At 48.5% G+C, this 20,310-nt stretch overlaps 1 protein-coding gene across 4 annotated transcripts in view; it reads right to left on the bottom strand.

Annotated features, from left to right (window-relative positions):
* Nucleotides 1–20,310, bottom strand: part of RTTN (rotatin) — a 1,165,399-nt gene that overhangs the window by 239,023 nt on the left and 906,066 nt on the right. For all 4 annotated transcript variants that reach the window (XR_014961587.1, XM_085605903.1, XM_085605904.1 and 1 more), the window contains one exon: nucleotides 5,163–5,265. Coding sequence is in view for 3 of the 4 variants with exons in the window: in XM_085605903.1 (XP_085462029.1) it covers nucleotides 5,163–5,265 (103 nt within the window). In the remaining variant the exon portion in view is untranslated. The remainder of the gene's footprint in view (nucleotides 1–5,162; nucleotides 5,266–20,310) is intronic.

Below are 20,310 nucleotides of genomic sequence, written 5' to 3' on the forward strand. Positions count from 1 at the left end.
TACCATTACTTTCTTCCGCAGCTGTCTGGAATTCTTTTTGTAAGGTGCCTTGAAGCAGTGACAAAGCGAGTTGTCTGTCTCACATTTCTTCGCATTGATTTTCGCTCTCTCTGACGTATACATCACACATAAAAAAGGCATGGCGGCTATCTTAATTTATTCAAATTCTACACAAAGAAGCATTGTGTGTTTGTTGTGGGCTGATGCATGTCACAATGTTGCTGCTAAAGGAAGTTAAAATGTTAGATACAAAATGTTGAATACATAAACTGTCCATAATAATTGCTCTGTGAATTCCTCTACTTTAAAAGGTATTTTTTTTATGTGGTACTTTTTTAACTGTGGGACTGATGGAACTAACTGATAGCTAAGTGTTTTTACTGTAATCCCTACAGACTAAGCTATTCTTGTTGGAAAAATCAATATTACCGTGCAGTAATATCGGAAAGAAGCTGAAAGAAAATAAGTTACTTACCTGTAACTGCGGTTATCCAGTATTCGTATCTTTCATAAATTCACATGCTTAAATCATTCCCCGAAGTTGGCCTCCCCCGGTACTATAGTCAAGCCGTAGTATAAAGCTTATCATGGGCTAGAATGGCCCTAGGCCATCAGTTTAACAGCCTATCTATGTCCTTTTAAAAAAGGACCAAACTTGAACTATAACCAATCAGCTGCTATCCACCTCTAGAACACCCACAAGAGAGGCTGAGTCCCTCAGATTTTCCAGCACAAGTGGGAGCAATATCCCAGGTATAAGAGAAACCTTTCCGGGGAGGAGGGTGGGTTGTATATGTATCTATGAAAGATAAGAATACTGGATAACCGCAGTTACAGGTAAGTAACTTACTTTCTTATCCCGTATTGGGGTATCTTTCATAGATTCACATGCTTGAATCAGAATAGCAAGCAGTATCAATATAAATGAAAGTACCCTTAGTGGATGGTGGGTAACATTAATATACATTTGCAAGTAACGCATCAATAGAATGTACAGATGTACATATGCAAACATCGCTATCATGCAGATTAAGAGGATACACATTTAGCTGTAAAGTTCTTAAAAGATGCAAAATTGGGAAAAGGGTTAAGTAGTGATATATCTATATCCACTTTAGAAATATTTAACCTTTGAATATAAAAACAAAAAGACACCTCCACTTAAAGAGGCTCACCTTATTGGAATAGATGTCGTAATAACGCCTGTTCAAAGACTGCGTCACTACGCTGTGTTGATTATAGGCAGTAGTGCTGCGTGAACGTGTGAGCGTTTTTCCATGTGGCAGCATGGCAAATCTTCAAGTGGAAAGCCAGCGAACAGAGCATCTAAAGTGGACACTGCTCTAATCGAGTGGGTTTTAGCTTTTGTCGCCAGAGGTTTTCCCTCTTTAGTATGGTAAAAATAAATTGTTGCAGAGTTGCATCTGGTGATGGTTTATTTTTTCAGAGCTGAGCTTTGACAGCCTTGACTATAAGCTACAAATAACTGGCCAGTTTTGTGAAAGTTCTTAGTTCTTTGTAAACAGAATTTGAGGCATCTTTCAATGGCCAAAGTTTGTAGCGCCGGTTCAGCTGGTGTTGCTGGGTTATGGAAAAAAGTTCGAAGAATGACAGGCACGTTGAGTTGAAATTAGGAAGGAACTCTGGGGATGAACTTCAGGTTTGTTCTAAGTAGCACAAACCCATCCATGAAGCGAAGAAAAGGCTCATGAGTGACCCTTCTGGTAGATGTGAGAGCAAGGAGAAGAGCAACCTTCCACATGAGAAATTTTAATTCAGCCCGATGAACAGGCTTGAAAGACTGCTTCATTAGCTGTGAAAGGACCACATTAAGATGCTATTCCGAGGAAGGGGGCCGCACCGGAGGGAAGGTTCTGAAGAGTCCTTTCATGAATTGTTTGACAAGCCTTGTGGATCAGAGAGATAATATTTCCAGCGATCATCTGTACCTAGAGATTGCCGCAAGGTGAACCTTCACTGAAGAGTACACTAGGCCTGACTTGGCCGGAGAAAGAAGGTACAGCTAGATCTGCTCAGGAGAGGCTTGTATGAATGTAAGTAGTTATGGAGACACCAGTGACAAAATCTCTTCACTTCGACTTGGAAATCTTGTAGATGCCTTCAGCCCTAGATTTAGAGAGAATATCCCTGCATTCTTGACAGCCATGTGTGCAGGTGAAGAGATGTTGGTTCCGGATGACATGTTTGACATTTGATCTGTGTTAGGAGAGACAGCATTGGACGGAGGTGAATGGGCTTGGTCCCTGAAAGAAGATAAGCTCAAAAAACCAAGAACATTCGGAGGTTTGCTGATTAATTCAAGCATAGATCCTCGGGTAATGACATTGAGGACTCACTTCTCCGTTGCAATGAGGGACCATTGCTGGAGGTATTGGGATATACACCCTCCAAGATGTTTTTTCAGAGTGTGGGGGGTAACAGGCACTGGTGTAAGGTCACTGCTTCCTAGCAGTATCTCACCCTCTGGTGGGCTGTTTCTCTCTTGCTGGCTACTTGATACGCCGCTGAAGGTGGTAACCGATATTGTTGGACATACCAAGGAATCTATTGACTCTAGAAAGGCTGATCGTTTTGCCCATATGATTGAAATCCTCCTCGATAAGAGTAGAAGCTTCTGTCTCTAGCTCCACGAAAGGGCTGTCTTTTCATCTACAAGGTTCCTAGGGACTTGGCTGTTTCAGTGTTGACCTTCAAAGCCTTGACCTTCATCAATGTGTTTACCAAACAATGCTTCTCCATATCCAAGATTTTACTTTGGACATCTGGTCTGCATGATGTCGCTTTCAACCAGCCTTGCCCTCTGAGTACTGCCACTCCAGCTAATTGCCTGAACACCGTTGAGGAGAGATCTATAGCACAATCAATGATCTCAGCCGAGGCGCGTTCTCCCTCTTGGAGAATCTTGTTCGAGTCCACCTTAGCATCTTCTGGCAGGAGGTCTACATATTTGAGCCATATCTGACCACATCGGTCTGTCAAACCTCCCTAGGATCGCCAGAGAATAGGCTGCTCAAAACGGGATGGCTGCCATACTAGAAAAGCGTTTGCCAATGTTGTCTAGACGGCATCCATTCCTGAACAGTGGAGCTGTGATGGGGGTCGAAGGGTTCTTTGAATACCGCTGGGCTGCTTGAGAGATGACTGAATCTGGTTTGGGTTGACCATTAAACATGCCGGTGAGTCATTCAGTGCCTTGAATTTTTTTAATCTAGTCTAGGCATTACTGCCAACACTGTGGCTGGATTTTTCATTGCTTTTATTTCTTCCTGCCAAATGAAGTCCACAATAGGAATAGCTATAATGGATCTCTTCGGGAGCTCTTTAAAATCATACAGAAAGCGGTCTGTCTGCTTGGTGGTCAGAGGAAGATGAAACCTCTTTGCTGCCCTCTCCATGATGCTGTGGAAACCACCAATGTCATCTGCTGGTGAGTCTACAGGTGGCGGAACAGGAGGAGATGGCGTTGGTATTAAGTAATCATTGAATTGATTAGAGTTGAAGCAGGGTCTCTTATTTCTCCCTCCTCTGGATCCTCATCCGAGGTAGCTGGACCAATAGAATGAGGGTCTGCCAATGTATGGGCCAGGTTTTGGTAAAGGAGTCACCGGTAAGTGTAATGTACGTGGCCGAGGAATCGGCGTTTGTATTTGTGGAGACCGCATATGCATCTGTCGTCCAGGCGTAGGATCAGATGCTACCGGTTCTGGGAACCTTTTATAGTAATCTTGGAGCATGTGTTGGAGGCTGGTTACTAGCTCCAGTGGTATCTGAACAGACTGCTCTTGTGGGCCCTGTTGGCTATAGGCAGAGCACTGCTCCTGAATATGTTGTGGCTGTTCTCCCTCATATTATTCATCGCCATCATATTGCTCATTATTATCATACTCTTGGCACTTTACGCCCAACTCCGAGGGGTTATGAGTCAACCAAAAGGGGGCCATCATCTTCTGATTGGTCATTATCAAGTAAATGCGCAGGTCGGAATGGTGAAACTTTACTTTTTCATGTTTGAGCAGGGAAAGTCAAGTCCTTGAGTGACGTCTCTGATTGTGACGAAATTGAGCTTGGCCTCAATTATGTAAATGGTGCCTTAGTTGATGTCAACACTGCCATTAAAGCAGGAATCTTTGTTGATGGTGGTTCCATCGACACCGTCGTTGACTAGGTTTTCTTTGGTGTTTCCGCCGCCATATGAATTTTCTTAGACATGGTTGTCGTCCACGGTTCTCTAGTCGACGAAGCTGTCGACGGCGGTGTCTTCATCGACAGGGCGGCTGTCTTGAACGACTACGGTGTTGTCGACGGGCATTTCTACAACGGTTTCAGCAACAGGTTTGAAGATGATCAATGCCGATGGAGACAAGAAAACAATCATTGGTGATGTTGAAGTGGAAAACGTCGATGTCACGGTCAAGGAAGTCATCAACGACAGATGTTGTCGTTGACGGTGTTAAAGTCGATGAACAATGGAATTTTTCCTCAGGAATTGTTGTCGAGAGAGAGTGCAACACATTTTGCAGTCCTTGGCTGTATGCTCAGGGTAGGAAAGATAAATGCACTCTTTATGGGGATTTTCAGAGTGTGGTCTCTTTTTGCCACAGGTGTTGCATGGCCTGAATAATCCTTTTTTGGGATGTTCTGACATAGTCAGATGATTTAGTGTGATAATATATAAAATATATATCTGACCTGAAGAGAATCTTCTTGAATGTAGCTGTATTGAAGGAAAAACTGAGGGTGACTTCTGTCACACGACATGCAGTAGAAAATCTCAGAGACTGAAACCTCAGTGGTGAGATTTTTAAAGGGTGTTGTCGCCTGACTGGCTAGACTTTGTTTTTTTTTAATGAAGTTAATAAGCTTATAAAGTGAATGTATTTAACATTACCCTCTATGTAGGTTTCTTCACTATTGCTTTCTATGGTACTGTGGGGTTCCTACTTCGCTGACAGGGAATGATTCAAGCATGTAAATTTATGAAGGATCAAATACTGGAGAATATCACGGAATCAGATTTTTTAATAGATTCCATTAAAGTAGCAGTAAATGATGCATTGCAGTTTAACTTAAACAAGCATGAGCTAACTGACCTTTAAAAATGACACCCTAATTAGAAATAACTCAATCAACATAGAAATTACCTTGGGATATCAGTCTGGTATCTGGCACAGAAGTGATTGATATTGGAGGAACAGGAGCTTGTAGTTCAATCTCACTCCCAACAGATGGGGACAATGGGAGGATCTTAAAAATAAAAAAACACAAACTTAGAGAAAATTAGAGCACAGGCCTGCTCTTCCCTATCATCAAAAAACTTAATTAACTTATGCAATGGACCATTAACATTAAAAAGCTCACCCACAACATTTGCATCAGGAGACAGCTAAGAAAAAGGCAAGGCAGCGTACAATTTATCCACAAAAACATGCTGTAAAGGCAATTATTTATTTACCCGAAAACAGCATTAGCTGTTTCATGTATTCACATGTTTGAATCATTTCCCTTGATCAGGCTGGGAATCCTTGGTAACTTTAAAGAACAGTAAATGGTGTTAAAATGGCCAAAGGACTAACAACATCCACCTCATTCGAAACAAACCAAAACCTTAGTCAATGAGACTTAAGTGCTGAACTCCTCTCTACTCTCCTTAATGGCTACCATAGCTCAGATTACATGGCACAAGTGTGAAGGATATAGCTAATAGGTAACGAACCTCTGACTAGGAAGAGGAGGCAGGGTCACATATTAATCTATAAAGATATAGATACTGGAGAACTGGAACTACAGATAAGTAACACAATTCTTTTTTTTCTTCTCCAGCAGAGAATCGTACCAAGATTCACATGTTTGCAGCAAATAGGGAATTCTTTATTTAGAAGCAGCAAACCCTATGTGGGTGAAGAACAGATAACTGGTTAGGAGTACAAATGTTTTTAGTATTGTCCATGTAGAACCGGATAGATCTGCGCACATCCAATAAATGTAAGGAGCTCTACACTGACGCAGATGATGTTTGGGAAAAAAGAGCAGAGAGTAAGGGCTTCACTTAACTGAATGTCTGAGGGACCTATGTAATTAAGCTAGGGTTGATGCGCCTAGTGACTGTCCTCTGTGAAGCAACTCTCATTGCTGAAGTGTAAGCTAGCCTTGAGAGGAACTTGAGATGTGCCCAATGAATAGGCTGGAAGGGATCAGATACGATGACCAAGCACTGTATATTTAATCACAAGGTAATTACAGGGGAGGTGTAGCCAATGAAAAAGCCTAAACAAGGTCCTTCATGAATTCGTTGATGATCCTCTGGGAAAACAAAACAATGCCTAATGTGTCGTCCTAAATCTCAGTATTGCAGCTAAGGGAACTCTGACCAGGATCATTTGAGACCTTCTTGCACTAGGTCCAGAAAGTATGGCAGAACTTAACAGGCTACTTTGACAAAGGGGTTAAGACCTCAATCAAGACACAGAAGTGCATATAATTAGCACTGCAAGTCAGGCCAGTATTTTCCTGCACTTCCCATAAATGTTGAGATGGCCAAACTAAGCCATCGAGATCCAATTTGCCAGGTTGAGTGATTTCAGGTTTTGGTACCAATCCGTTGCGTCTGGAGAGAAACTCCGGATTGTTCAACAGTATTAGTGAATGAAGTGAAAGTCTCCGCAGCTCGCTGTATCAGAACAGAATCGCGCACTGCAGACACTTCCTCACCCCACTTGAAATGAGAGTAAATTATGGAAAGGAAAAGATACTCACCATCTCATTGAAAAGGCTATTGATCTCTGGCTGCCAGTATCTGCTGAGATAGTACAGGCCTTTCCTTTTTGCAGACTGGCAAATAGGTCTAGAGTTGAATGACCCTATGTCTGATACTGCAGCTGATTCTGGTAGGCACTACCACTCGTGGCAGTCTTACAGTGCCTGACTGAGTGAGTCTGCGTGGTTATTTTGGACTCCTGGAAAGTGCTTCATGGAAATGTCCACCCTGATTGTAATGGCCCAGTCCCACAGCAGCTGTGACTTTTGATGGGAACAAGACCTTGTACCCCCCTCTTCTCAATGTACTAAAGTGGGGTTGTAAAGTTTTCCTAAATCCAACACAGTTTGGCCCTCAAGTCTCAGCAACAACACTTGTAGTCCTAGTCTGATGGCCTTCAGCTCTTGGATAATTATGTGGAGTGATTTTCCTCATCGTTTCTTGCGAAGCATTTTGGCCTCCTAAGGCTTCCATTGAAGCAGTCGTTTTGATAACTTGGTCTGTGGTCGGTTCAAACAGAAGGCCGATCTTACGGCTAGCTGGAAGCCTCCACCTCAACAGAGCTTGTTTGAGGTGGAGGTGTCTGGAGATGACTATACTGTCATTCCTGGGTCCTGTTGAGTGTCATCATTGTTGGTTGAGCTACAGCTGAATCAGTCTCATTCAGAGACAGAATAAAGGCACTGGTCCTATCCAGGATGATATTACACCCAGCAATGATCTGTATGACCTGACTGGGGTCGACTGACTGCAACAGATTGTCATCGCCAATACTGAGTTTTTCCAACAGGTTCCGCAAGAGGAAAGGTTTCGCCAAGATGGGTCTCTAAGGCTGCTCTTAGAATCTGCAGTATTGTTGCTGAATGGATGGAAGGCTTCCACACAGTTAGTGTAAGACCCAGCTTATGGAAAAGATTGGCACAAGTGGTTGTAGAAGCAAGAGCCTCTTTCCCTGAAGAAACCTTGATGAGCGAGTTGTTAAAGTAAGGATATAACTGGCGAATCTGTCTGCACAGAAATGTTGCTTTAGAGGTGATGCACGCTGGGAATATCAGCGGGTGGATTTCAGGCCGAAGAGGTAGTGCTTTAAGCCACAGAAGAGCAGAGGTATGGTCTGTGGTGTGGGTTTATAGGAACATGGAAGTAGGCATGAAGTAGGTCCAGGGAAGTAAGGAGCCCTTCCTGAAGCAACAGCTAAACATCTGAAAGGATTGTTTTTCAGAAGCTTGATTAGTTCTCAGAAGTCTCCAATCTCATGTTTTCATTTTGAACAAAGAAACCTTGGAATAGCTGTATTTCAGATTCCAGCAACTTCTCTATTGTTCCTTTTTGAAGGAGGAGTAGAATTTTGTGGTGCAACTCCCACTGGTGCAGATGGAGCTCTTTCCTGTGTGGATGCGTGGGAGGTCATTCTAGGATTTTCAGTGTGTACCCAGACTGTGAGATTAGGAACACCTAGCAATCAGTGGCCATGCAGAAACAAAGCAGGAAATACTCCCCCAACGACCTATATTGGGGGGGCGGGTGCAGCACTGGCAAGTCAGGCTCTCGTTGCGTTATCTTGGAAGTGAGTTTGGGCGGCATGCCTCTTTCCCCTGCTGACTTCTTGGAGCCTTGGCCTCTCCCTCTTGAGCAGCCTTTGTCATTAATGGACTGTCTAAATGGGAACTATTGTCATCCTTGTCTGCCATACTGATTGTAACAGCAACTGAAAGCTTAGAAAACCCTGAACCCAAAAAAGAAGGGGAAGGCACATAGTGCAGGGCTAAAAAAAAAAAGGGCACCATCGGTATCAGATACCATGCTTTGCGAGGCATTGTCCACATGCTTGTCACACAAAGTGTTTCCATCAAAAGGAAAGTCAAATATGTCTCTCTGCACTTCAGGGTGGAAAGAAGTGGCCCTGACCTAGCCTTGCCTCTTAAGTATAGCTGTTCCTGGAAGCTGATAAAAACCAGCAATCAATGTATCCATAGCTGCATCAGAGATGGAAGCGATGGCCTGAGCATATTCTCTACTATCTTCAGGAATTAAGTCTATAACAGGTGAGATTTTGTGCCGCATTTGGAAGTCATACTGGTCTAGGATGGCCAGTGTGTTTGTTGCCTGTAGGAAAGCGGATTAGTAGTAGATGTGGGGCATTAATCTTCAGCTACTAATAATGCCACAATCACAAATGGGTCCACTCAAGTCTCAATAAATGAATCCTTGCTCAACCCTTGGTAGCTTGGCAAACGAGCAGTCAGGCTTAACCTAGGAGACAGGCATGTGAAAAGGATATAATATCACCAAAACAGTACACAAAACAATAAAAATCAAACACCATTTTAACCTCATCGCTGCTTGTGATGGAGTGGTTCCGTCATGCGCGTCGGTCGCGCTGTGCGCATGACGGAACCACTCCGTCACGGCCCCACCCGCTCAATGGAACCTTCAGCACGGCGCGGTAATCTTTAAAATGACAATAAAATGACAGAAATCCAATGTAGAGAACTGGAGATATGATTTTTTAAAGATGAAATAAACAATTGTGCATTCAAGCATCAAAACACTTAAAGCGCCACTCGCGGTTACCTGGTTGTGTTAGACCGGGACAAAGTCAAGGTTTTAGGCCAACTGCGATGAAGCACGGGTTGGATAGGATGAGTGCTAGGTCCCGGTCAAAGCTTAGTCTTTTTCTTGGAGTTTTTCTCTAGTCGATGGACTAGTTTGCATGTCCTTGGGCTTCTCGGATCCGAAGTTTGAGTCAACGACGGCCTTTTGCTGCAGCGCAATGCCTCTGTGAGGCTCTGGAAGTCTTAAGCGCCACTCTCGGTTACCTGGTTGTGCTAGACCAGGACAAAGTCAAGGTTTTAGGCCAACTGCGATGAAGCACGGGTTGGAAAGGATGAGTGCTAGGTCCCGGTCAAAGCTTAGTCTTTTTCTTGGAGTTTTTCTCTAGTCGATGAACTAGTTTGCATGTCCTTGGCCTTCTCGGATCCGAAGTTTGAGTCAACGACGGCCTTTTGCTGCAGCGCAATGCCTCTGTGAGGCTCTGGAAGTCTTTATCCTCAACGTCAAGGAGCTCCGGAGCTTTCAGCGGGACAAACCAGCGTGGTCAGGCCTATTCGCGAGTGGACTATGGCAGCTTGACTTTAAACGTCGAGCCGGTCTCCTCCTGCAGCTTTTCAGCAAAACTTTGTAGAACGTTTCCAAACTTTCAGATCTTGTTCCTTGTTAGTTCCTTTGTGGACAGAAGTGTCCAGCAGCACCAGCTAAGGGTTCGGACACTAGTTTGCTTCCTGAAAGCTAGGACTCATCTCCCACAATGCACAGTCCAGGAAAAGTCCAGTTGCAACTGGTCAGCTGGGGTGATCCTGTCTTTGGGCTAGCAGGCAACTTTTTCCAGCTTTGTTGTACCTGCTGCTGATCAGGGAGCCCACTCCTTTTCATTTGAGTCAGGCAAAGTCCTTCCTTTGTGGACCCTTGAGAGTGCAGCAGGTGCAGTCCTTTTGAATGCAAGCCTTCTGTCTAAGGGTCCAGTAGGGCAATCCTTTTTTTGTTCCAAGCAGTGTTCTGAGGAACTCCTGTAACTCTCCCATATTTATCCATCAACCTGGGCTGGCAGGAGGGGATGGACACCCCACCCAATAGGGGTAAAGTTACCCGTCCCTGCTATGACCACTGCAAGTATGGCATATGTGTTTACCCAGAATACACTGTTCTCCAAAAATCAAGATGGAGAAAATCTCCCCTTGGCGTGTGTGCCTCTGTGTAACCCAACCCAGAGGTGTGGTTAACAACTGCCTACACCCCCCTTCCAGCCCCTCTCCTAATCTAATTAGGGGGCTCCCATCTGGCTGGGTATCAAGAAAGTGGGGGCTGGCCTGGGTCATGTAACAACTGTTCACCTGCTGCTGAAGTCTAGCTTATCTCTCAGCCCCAATCTTCGCCCTGGCTTCTCTATGAAGCAAATCTCATCCAACCTGCATTGTATTATTTCAGCCCCAGGCCTCCTCACACCTAGCCAGGGAGCAGTTTGGCTCAAGCTGTCAAACGCTGATAAATCATTAGAGTCTGCAACAGGGCTGCTTTAGGTAACTTCACAACAGTAAGTTTTAAAGTACGAGTTTCTTACCTTCGGTAACAATGTATCTGGTAGAGACGATTCTAGCCGCAGATTCCTTCACGTAGAATTATCCCCAGGCGTGAGACTGGATCCGGAAACTTTATTGCCACAGCATCCCTGCGCGCCGGGGGCAGGGCGAGATCACGCGATTCCGCCCAGGCGTCGTTCGCATACGTGATGTCAGCGAGGTCACATAAGACCCGCCCCGGTGTGCCCACGTCAGTTTTCTTCGGCGAACTTTTCCGCACCACAACGCGGAACCACCAGATAAACTGTGGAAGCATGGGAACAGTGTGCGAAGAGCAGAAAAATTGAAAAAAAAACGGTGACTAACAACACCACCAGAGTAGTGCCAAAACCGCAGAACCCAAGGGCAGGGAAAAAAGGAAGAAGAACAAGCAGAAACCTGTGCAGTCACCCTGCCAGCACATGGACAACCTCCCATCTCCATACCTCGGAGGCAAGAACATGCGTAAAAGTTATGGCACATGGAGGAAACCCATCCCCCCTATCCCAAGCAAGGAATAGGACCAGTCCCAAGACAGACTGGGACAACAAACCTCCAAGCCACCCCAACCTAGAGGGCAACCACCCACAAGGGACAAGGGCAAGATAAGGCCAGAGGACCCTCAAGCTGAGGACAGCAATGGAAGGAAGGGAGGGGAGGGAGGACAGGGATAGAAAGCAATCCCCCTCCAAACCTGGAGTGGCCAGAGCAGCAGGGGACAGGAGCACTGGAACCCCGTCCTCCAAAGGACCAAAGAAGGAATGAACCGCCCCCAGACGGAGCCTCCCGTCAAGAACAAGGAAGGCACTCACAGGAGACACAGCCCCTCACCGGGAGGCGAGTACCGAAGACCAACCCAAGGGTCCTCGCAGAATAGGGGAGGAAGGGTGGGCCGTGAAGGAATCTGCGGCTAGAATCGTCTCTACCAGATACATCGTTACCGAAGGTAAGTAACTCGTACATCTGATAGAGACTACTAGCCGCAGATTCCTTCATGTAGAATAGATACCCGAGCAATACCCCCTGGGAAGGAGGGTCTGCGAAAGGTCCCCACCAGCCAATGCAGAACAGAGGGCCCCACAGGGGACCAGATCTGTGGACCAGGTAGAACCTCGCCCCTGCCAGGCCAAGGGAAGCCCCACAAGCAGGACCCCACCGACCCCATGGGGACGTAGGAGGGAAAGAAGGCTCACAGCAGAGGAACCAAGGGCAAGGACTGAGAGGCCGAAGCACCCCACTCCCCCTCAAGGCAACATAGCTTCCGCCCAATGCCAAGAGAGGAAAATCGGAAGAAAAATAAGAAGAAGCCTAAAGGGCCCAAGGAAACTAGGGAAAAGAAGGTGAACACACTCCAGATGGAGAGCAGCCTGCCAGCCAGAACAGCGCCGGCAGTCAAGCCAGAAGCAAGAAGAACAGCCAGAGGCCCCAGGAAGGCCGAGTAGGCGGCGCCCGGCAAGGGAGACACAGGATCATCCCAGACCACAAGACAGGAGCAGGGAGAGGAGGAGATTCCCGGGCCACCACTACGAGTGGCTGCGCACACGACCTCAGGAAGCAAAAGCAAAAAACTTAAACGCCATGGAGAACCGGCACCCGAAGGCGACTAGAACACACTAGCAGAGCGCAAGCCATATGACAGCTACCACTACCCCACATAGGGTACGTTAAGTCCCAAGATAAGGGAACCCTCTTTGGAAGAACTTCTGCAGCAGAGGAAAAAACAAAAGAGCCACGGGGAAAAAAACACCCCCGCGGACGGCTTGACAAGCAGCCCAAGCAAAGCAGAAGGCCCAATCTCAGGGCCAAGCCTGCGCAACAACTCCTGCAGAACCGCACACAATCAACACAAGGGCCGTCCAGCAGCCAACAATGCCAAAGTCCCAAGGAAGGACGTAAACGGCCAGAAAACACTGCACAGCCAGAACAGCCAACATAAGAAGGCCCAGAATCAACCCAACTCAGAAGTCACTGAGGAGGGGACGGAGGAGGAGGAGGATAAGGTGGAGGAGGAGGAGGACGGAGCCCTGCCAAGAGCCTCTGGATGGCGGTGTCGGCCGGGGCATGGAACAACAGGCTGCCATCAAAAGGAAGGTCGATGAGTCGCTCCCGAATATTCTCAGGGAATACTCCCTCCCTAAGCCAAGCATGGCGATGGAGAGCGACTGAGGAAGCCATGGCCCGGCCTAGCACCTCTGAGATGTCCAGAGCGGAGCGGAGAATAAACGCCGCAAACTCCCAGCCATCCAATGCATGGTGCCGTAAGTCCACCAGGCCAGACTCCTGGGACGCTGCAGAAACCAGAGACTCAGCCGAGTTCCACAAACAGGAGGAGGCCCTAGCCAGCGCGCACAAGGTGTTAAGGGCCCGCTGGTCGAGGCGAACATGTTGCGTCCCCAAGAGTCCAGCCAGCGCGCCTCTCGGGACGGCGGAGTCAACAGTGGCGGCAGGGAGGGAAAAGCAGTCCGCAAAAGGGGGATGGCGGCTGAGGGGTGAAGGGAAAGGCACGCCGGGTCACGCGGCGCCGGGAGGGGCCGGTGCAGAAGATGCTGAGGCACCGGGTCCCCTGAGGCAGGACGCCTCTAAGCCCCCGTCAAGGAAGAAAGGAGCAAACCTTCAAAGGGAAGTAAGATTTCCCTCCCACCAGAGCCCTGGTGGACGACCTCCAACAGATGGTCCGCCGGAAAGTGAGCCACCGGGTCACCCATGCGCAATATGCCCACAGCCGCGGACATCGCGTGAGCGAAGGCCGCACCCGCCTCCGTAGGGCCCCGCGGTGGAGAAAGCAGCTCCTCCGTGGGCGAAGGCTGCAAACTAAGGCGGCCGTCCCCGAGGCCAAGGGGGGTGGGCAAGGGCCAGATCTGGAAGTCAGAAGGAGCCGAAGAATGAGGGACCTGCCGCTCTTCCGACGAACACCTCTGCCACAGGAAGGGCGGGCAGCCGCCCTTTGACGCCGGTGAAAAAGACACCACACGGTGCCCCGTCTCCGGGGAGGACGACACCAATATACAGCCTGCCTCCTGAGAAGAAGGAGCGTCCGAAGACGAATCCGCGGTACGACCCCTGCGCGGAGCCATAGAGTCCGCAGCTTGAGGTAGGACGTCGGCACCAGCTGGCGTCACTGGACACGGTACCTCCAAGTCACCCCGCACCAGGGACCAGAGTGGAGACCGGAGTAGAGCTGGAGTCGCACCGGCCCCGGAGCAGCGCCGGAGTGACGCCGACCCGACCCCCGCCGAGGCAGTCACCTGCGTGGGGGAACGAGACGGACCTGGGAAGTGGCACGAAGCGCTCCGCCAGCCACAGCCCAGAATGAGGCAAAGATCGCTCGGCAACCCATGTGGCGGCGCCAGGGAGGATTCAACCTCCGACTCACCCTCCGACAAGGCAGCCGCCTGTGGGGAGGGACGAGAGGGGCCCGGAGAGGGACGAGGGGCCCTCCATCTGCCTCGACCCGGAGCGGGATGGGGAGGGTCCCTCGACCCCTGTGGCTCCGCACAGTCCAGCTGCTGCCGGTTGTAGGAAGGTGGATATCTGACTATGGTTACCCCCAACTTTTTGCCTAGTGTCTAGCTGGTTTTTCGACTTAGTTGGCCTGAGATCCTGCCATTCAGGGTCTCAGGCTGTCTGCTCTCTCTGTAAAATGGACTCCATGTACCCTAGGTACATAACCAATTGGTAAGGATCACCTTATTGGACCCTGTACAGTGTACCCTAGGTACCCAGGGCATAGGTGTACCCTAGGCCTCCCAGGGGCTGCAGCATGTATTATGCCACCCCTGGTCTGGCCTTCCAATCAGACACAACTGGCTGATCACTCAGCTGGGGCAAGGTCGTGTAATCACCCCTTGCTTAGATATAGTATATCTATATCTACCTTATATATAGACACATGTGTACCTATCAGTCACTCCTATGGCAGGCCTTAACAATCCTGGAGGCAGAGTGCTTGGTAACATGTGAGATGGTGCTCTAGCATGAGCTGAGCCTGTCTGCAGCTTTCGGAACCATGTCCTTATAGCTGTTCTATGATATAGCCTACCATATACTCTTAAAGTGCCTTATAATCTTAAACGGTTATGGTAACTATGGTTTGGCTTTATCAAAACATGTCGTGTAAGGTGTCTAACACTTTGGAATAATACCCCCATACCGTTTCTGGTGATGAGGATATTATTCCTCCCTTCTAGAGGGAGAGACATGTTAAAATCCTACTTTGCTGTTTAACTCTAACCAAAGCCTCAGCATCACAAAATGGATGCTGCTGCCACAGACACAAGTCTGACCTCCTGCTGCTGGGAGTGATCCCAGCCAGGGAGGCCTGGACAATAGGTTTCCTGCTTGGGGAGGTGCTAGCACCTCCCCAGACAGCCTTTAGTGTATTGGGGCAGGGTGGGCTGAAAGGAATGAGACATGCCTGGGGCACACAAGGTGTTCCTTGCATAGTCCAGTTCAAACCGGCGCTGGGGCACTCCAGCCCCAGCTCTGGCGCGAAACTGGACAAAGGGAAGTGGGTGTAACCACCCCCTCCCAGGTCCCACCCATAAGGCGTGACCTAGCAGGTATCCCAGCCCCCCAGATTAGTATAAGAGTGGGAGTTGGGCCTCAAGACTTTAGATTATCCTGAACCTGCAAAACTGAACAGAAACTCTGGACCTTCGACATTCGACGGAAGAAGAAGACTGAAGAATCTCCCTTGTAGCCAAGGAGTGGCTACCCTGTGCAAACAGGCACCATCAAGTGACTACCCTTTGCTTTGTGAAACGTTCGACGAGGAACCGACTGCAGAGCCCGACCAGAACCTTGATTTCCAGACTTCTCCGACCCTCATCCACATCTGCAGCAGAGCTGAGATCCGTGGAGGCGACGAGCGACGTGGGACCGGCTACCTGGGAAAAGTGGCTAGTAACTTACAGCGCAGCTTCTGAGGTACCCTCGAAGTTGTGCACCGGGGATTGGGAAGCCCCAACCCCAAGCACCATCTGCACCGAAGACCAGCCCCCCACACTCCACGAGTCCTGCGTGGGGCCCTTCAGCATTTTTCTGCTTGCCGCGTCTGTCCGGTTGCTTGCCCGCTGGCTAGTGGCCTCTGTGACGACGCTCCCTGAAATCTTCTGCGCTGGTTTGGCTCCTCCAGACTGGCTCCCGCTTCTCTGCAAAGAAGAAGCACCCCAGACCTTCCTGGTCTGCACCAGAAGCAAGTCCCTTGTTCTTCGTGGGTTCCGCTTGCCAAGGCTTGGTGAGTCCTAGTCCAACTTCGACGCCGCCGACAGCAAGAGCCTTCGTGGGACAGCTCGCCTCCTGGTCCTGGTCGTCCTCGACGCTTCCTGGTCCTCCTGGCTGCAGCGACAAGCTTCACCTTCACCTGCAACTCTTCACGACATCGCCTGGTTCCTTCCTGGTTCCACGTGGTCACTGGCTAGTGACCTTGACTCTGTCCCCTCTGCTTGCAGGTTTCTTCTCTTCTTGATCCCAGGCTTGGGATCCACCGGACACTCTCTCCTGACTGCCTGTCAGCATCTTTCTTCAGGCATCCATAGGAGTCGACGACGAAAACGACGCATCTTCACCCCTATGCACCCGCAGCCTGTGGGCTAGGTAACTTGGGTACTCCGGTGCTCATCAGGATAGTGACTATCCTAGTGTCTAGTTTTCAAGTCTCAACTTCCTAGCTACTCCGGAAGTGTCCTAAATCTATCTATTTCTAAACTGTAACATTGCTATTGACTTTTACGCATTACGCGTGAGTGTTTCCACTCTGCACACGAATCCCGTGGGCCTCCCACTTCCTAACTAACGCTAGTGTAGTGTAGCCCCAGCGATTCCCTAGGCCTAGGCCTATTCTATTTCCGTGACAGTGGTTCTTATACCACTTATTTAGTATATGGTTTGCGTGGCCCCTAGGGCCTAACTGTATTACTTACCTGTGTGACTTACTGTATGCATTAATAAGACTGTGTTGTACTTACCTCTAAACTCATAAAGAGTGCTGAGGGTTTGCTTAGAATAAATACACTTTATTTGTATATATATCTGTTGTGGTGTCCTTTCATTTGGTATTCAAGGGATTATATATGGTATCACAGCTGGCTTCACATGCCATTCAGAGTTTAGCCTAAGACTGCTCTTGTCCATGCTACCACTAGGATAGCTGGTCTATAAGGTTGACTTTACAACCAATCACCATAAGGGTATTTGGACTGATATAAGGTGTACACTATAACTAGTGACATCATACATCAGGCCAACTTCTCACATTGGTGAGCAGCGGTTGGGATCTGAGCTTGCTGTTGTAATACCATTGTAATCTTGAGATACTAAATTGAAAGATCACACAGATATTGTCTAGGTACATATAACATAGATTATTATACTTAAGTCCTACTGGACTTTGTAGTTGTAGGTTGAAGGGAGTAACACACCCTGACTACAACTACTAGAAAGGTTTAGTAGATACAACTAGTGTAGGTAGGTGCACACACCACACCCTCACTAGATCATGTCTCTGAGAGGAGATCAAGTAGATGCTCTCTCAGGAGGATCAGGTCTGCAAAAGATCCCCTCTAGATATGATACCTTAACATTCCAGGAGATGAGACAGTTGTGTACCTCCAGAGGAATAAAACAGGGTGCAAACCCTACCCTCCTTCAGTTAAGACAACTCCTAGAGGAGTATGATGCTCAGAGGGCATCTCAGGAAGGTGCCCTAGGCACAGAGGAGGGTCTACCCACCACAGAGGAGTCAGATGGGGCTTCAGATGGGGAGGTAGACAGCCAGAGCCAAGTAAGGAGACTTAGCCAGGCTAACTTAAGCTTACATGGGAGTTTGTATGGGGTCCCCCCATACAGACCCACAAGTAGGCATTCACAGAGAAGCAGGAGGGACAGATCCCCTTCAAGGGAATCCATCCACTCCCATGTCTCTAGCATCTCTAATGCTTCCTCTCACAGGGGAATGACTTCACCTGAGAGAAAGGAGCATAAAGCCAGAATGAGGGAAGCTAATCTGAGGATTCAGAGGGAAGAAATTGCCCTTGCCAAAGAGAAGCTTGCTCTGGCTAGAGAGCAAAAATTGTGTGGGTCAGAACCCACTGGTGGCAGCAACATTCCTAGAGATAGGGATAGGTCTTATGACCATAGAAACCTAAGCAAGATAGTCCCCTCATATCAGAATGGGGATGACATCCACAAATGGATGACTGCTTTGGAGAGGGCCTGCAAAGTACAGCAGGTACCCCAAAGTCAGTGGGCAGCTATCTTGTGGCTCTCCTTTTCTGACAAAGGTAGAGACAAGCTCCTCACAGTCAGTGATGAGGATGCAAACAATTACAAAGTCCTGAAGAGTGCTCTGATAGATGGGTTTGGCTTAACCACTGAGCAATATAGGTTGTTGTTCAGAGACACCCAGAAGACACAGACACAGGACTGGTCTGATTTTGTGGATTGTGCCACTAAGGCTTTGGAAGGTTGGTTAAATGGCAGCAAGGTGCAGGACTATACAGGATTGTACAACTTGATTATGAGGGAGCAGATCCTTAGTAATTGTCAGAACCAGCTTCTCCATCAACACCTGGTAGACTCAGATTTGACCTCTCCCCAAGAATTGGGAAAGAGGGCAGATAAATGGGTCAGGACCAGGATTAGGCCTAAAAATCAGGGTGGTGACCAAAAGAAAGATACCACCAAGCCTCAAGAGAAGGGTGGGGATAAAGCAAAAGAGAAATCTTCCTCAGGGCCCCAAAACTCCACACAGGGTGGTGGGTCCCAAGCTCCCTCCTCTACCACAGTTAAAAAGCCTTACTGCCATGTGTGTAAAACACCTGGGCATTGGAAAACTGACAGCAGTTGTCCACAGGCTAAAAACAAAACTGTTCCTCCAACTACTCCTGTCACACCACCTATTACTGTCAGCAGTAATCCCCCAGGTGGTGGGAGTGCCCCCAAAAATTTGGTTGGGTTTTCTTGGGGAACACAGGGGGATCCTGGCTTAGCCAATTCCCCTACAGCAGCTACTCTTGTCTGTGATGGTGGCATGGGGTTTGCCAACTTCACTGCCTGTCCCAACACTTTGGGTAGGTACAGACAGGAACCCTACATCAATGGTAGAAAAGCTGAGGCCTACAGAGACACTGGAGCTAGCATCACTATGGTGGCCCATAGGCTAGTTCCCTCTGAGCAGCTTTTGCCTGGTTTCTCATACCAGGTAACTAACATTGATGGCAAACAGAACAGTCATCCCATGGCAGAGGTATGTCTCAGCTGGGGAGGTGTCACTGGCCCTAAAAGGGTGGCAGTGTCTCCAACCTTGCCTGTGGACTGCTTACTGGGGAATGACTTAGAACTCTCAGCTTGGGCTGGAGTTGAACAAGACACCCATTCTAAAATGGTAGGCCTTTCCAAAAAGGGTAGTGGGGTTGTGCCAGTCACAACCCCTGTCCAAGTAGCTTTCCTCCCTGAAAAGGTTGGAAGGGCAGTGGTAGCCACAGCCCAGGCACAGACAGACTTCCCTGTAGAAATTGGCAGAGCTGTGACAGTCACAGCTCAAACACAAACTGAGTGCCTTCCTGAAAAGGTTGGCAAGGCTGTAATGGTCTCAGCCCATACTCAGACTGATATAGGTGTAGTGAAGCCTGAAACTATGGATCACTCCACACAAACAGAGAGTAGTGGGGAGGGAGAAAAGTCTCCCTCTCCCCAGACATTAGGAAAAGGTCAGCCTCCTCAGGGATCTGACCTCACCCCTTGTGAAGGAACTGCCCCAGAGGTAGCCAGGCCTGGCCTGGCAGAGCCTCTGATGTCAGTGGCCCCTTCCAAGGTGGGACCCAGTCTGGTGCAGGTAGCCTGCCTCTCTCTACCCTGCCTCAGTCAGCCCAGGGCTGCAGAGGTCAGGGAGGCCAGTGGACCCCAAGAGGGCCCCTGTCCACAAGAACCCCCCCATCAAAAGAATGAGGATTGCCTGGCTAGTAGCCCTAGCCAGGTGATGGGTAAAAACATTCCTGAGGGATCCCCTTCACAGGTAGTTAGGGACCTCCCCCAGAGGGATTCTGTTGGGCACAGGCAAACATGGGACCTTAGGGCCCCAAACCTGACCTGTCCCTCCAGTAAGCCCACAAAAGGGACCCAGCCTCCAGCTTTAGGTAGCCAGAGGCTGACCCTGAGAGCACAGTGCAACTCAGTTAGAGAAAGAAAGGCATCCATGGTGGAGGATGATTGGAGGAAGCTGAGGCCTCACTTTGGGGACACTCACTTCAGTACTCCATCTCAACACCAGCCTTTTACTTTGCAAAGACACACCAAAGGTAGAGATTCCCTATGGTGGAGACCCTATGATATCTTTAGGATGAGGGATTGCTTAGTGGACCATGAGACAGGGGGTAACCATGCCAGTGCTGGTTCTTCCTTATATGGCCACTCAGGCAATAG

Source organism: Triturus cristatus, chromosome 5_1 (genome assembly GCF_964204655.1).
Source record: "Triturus cristatus chromosome 5_1, aTriCri1.1, whole genome shotgun sequence".
Lineage (NCBI taxonomy): Eukaryota > Metazoa > Chordata > Amphibia > Caudata > Salamandridae > Triturus > Triturus cristatus.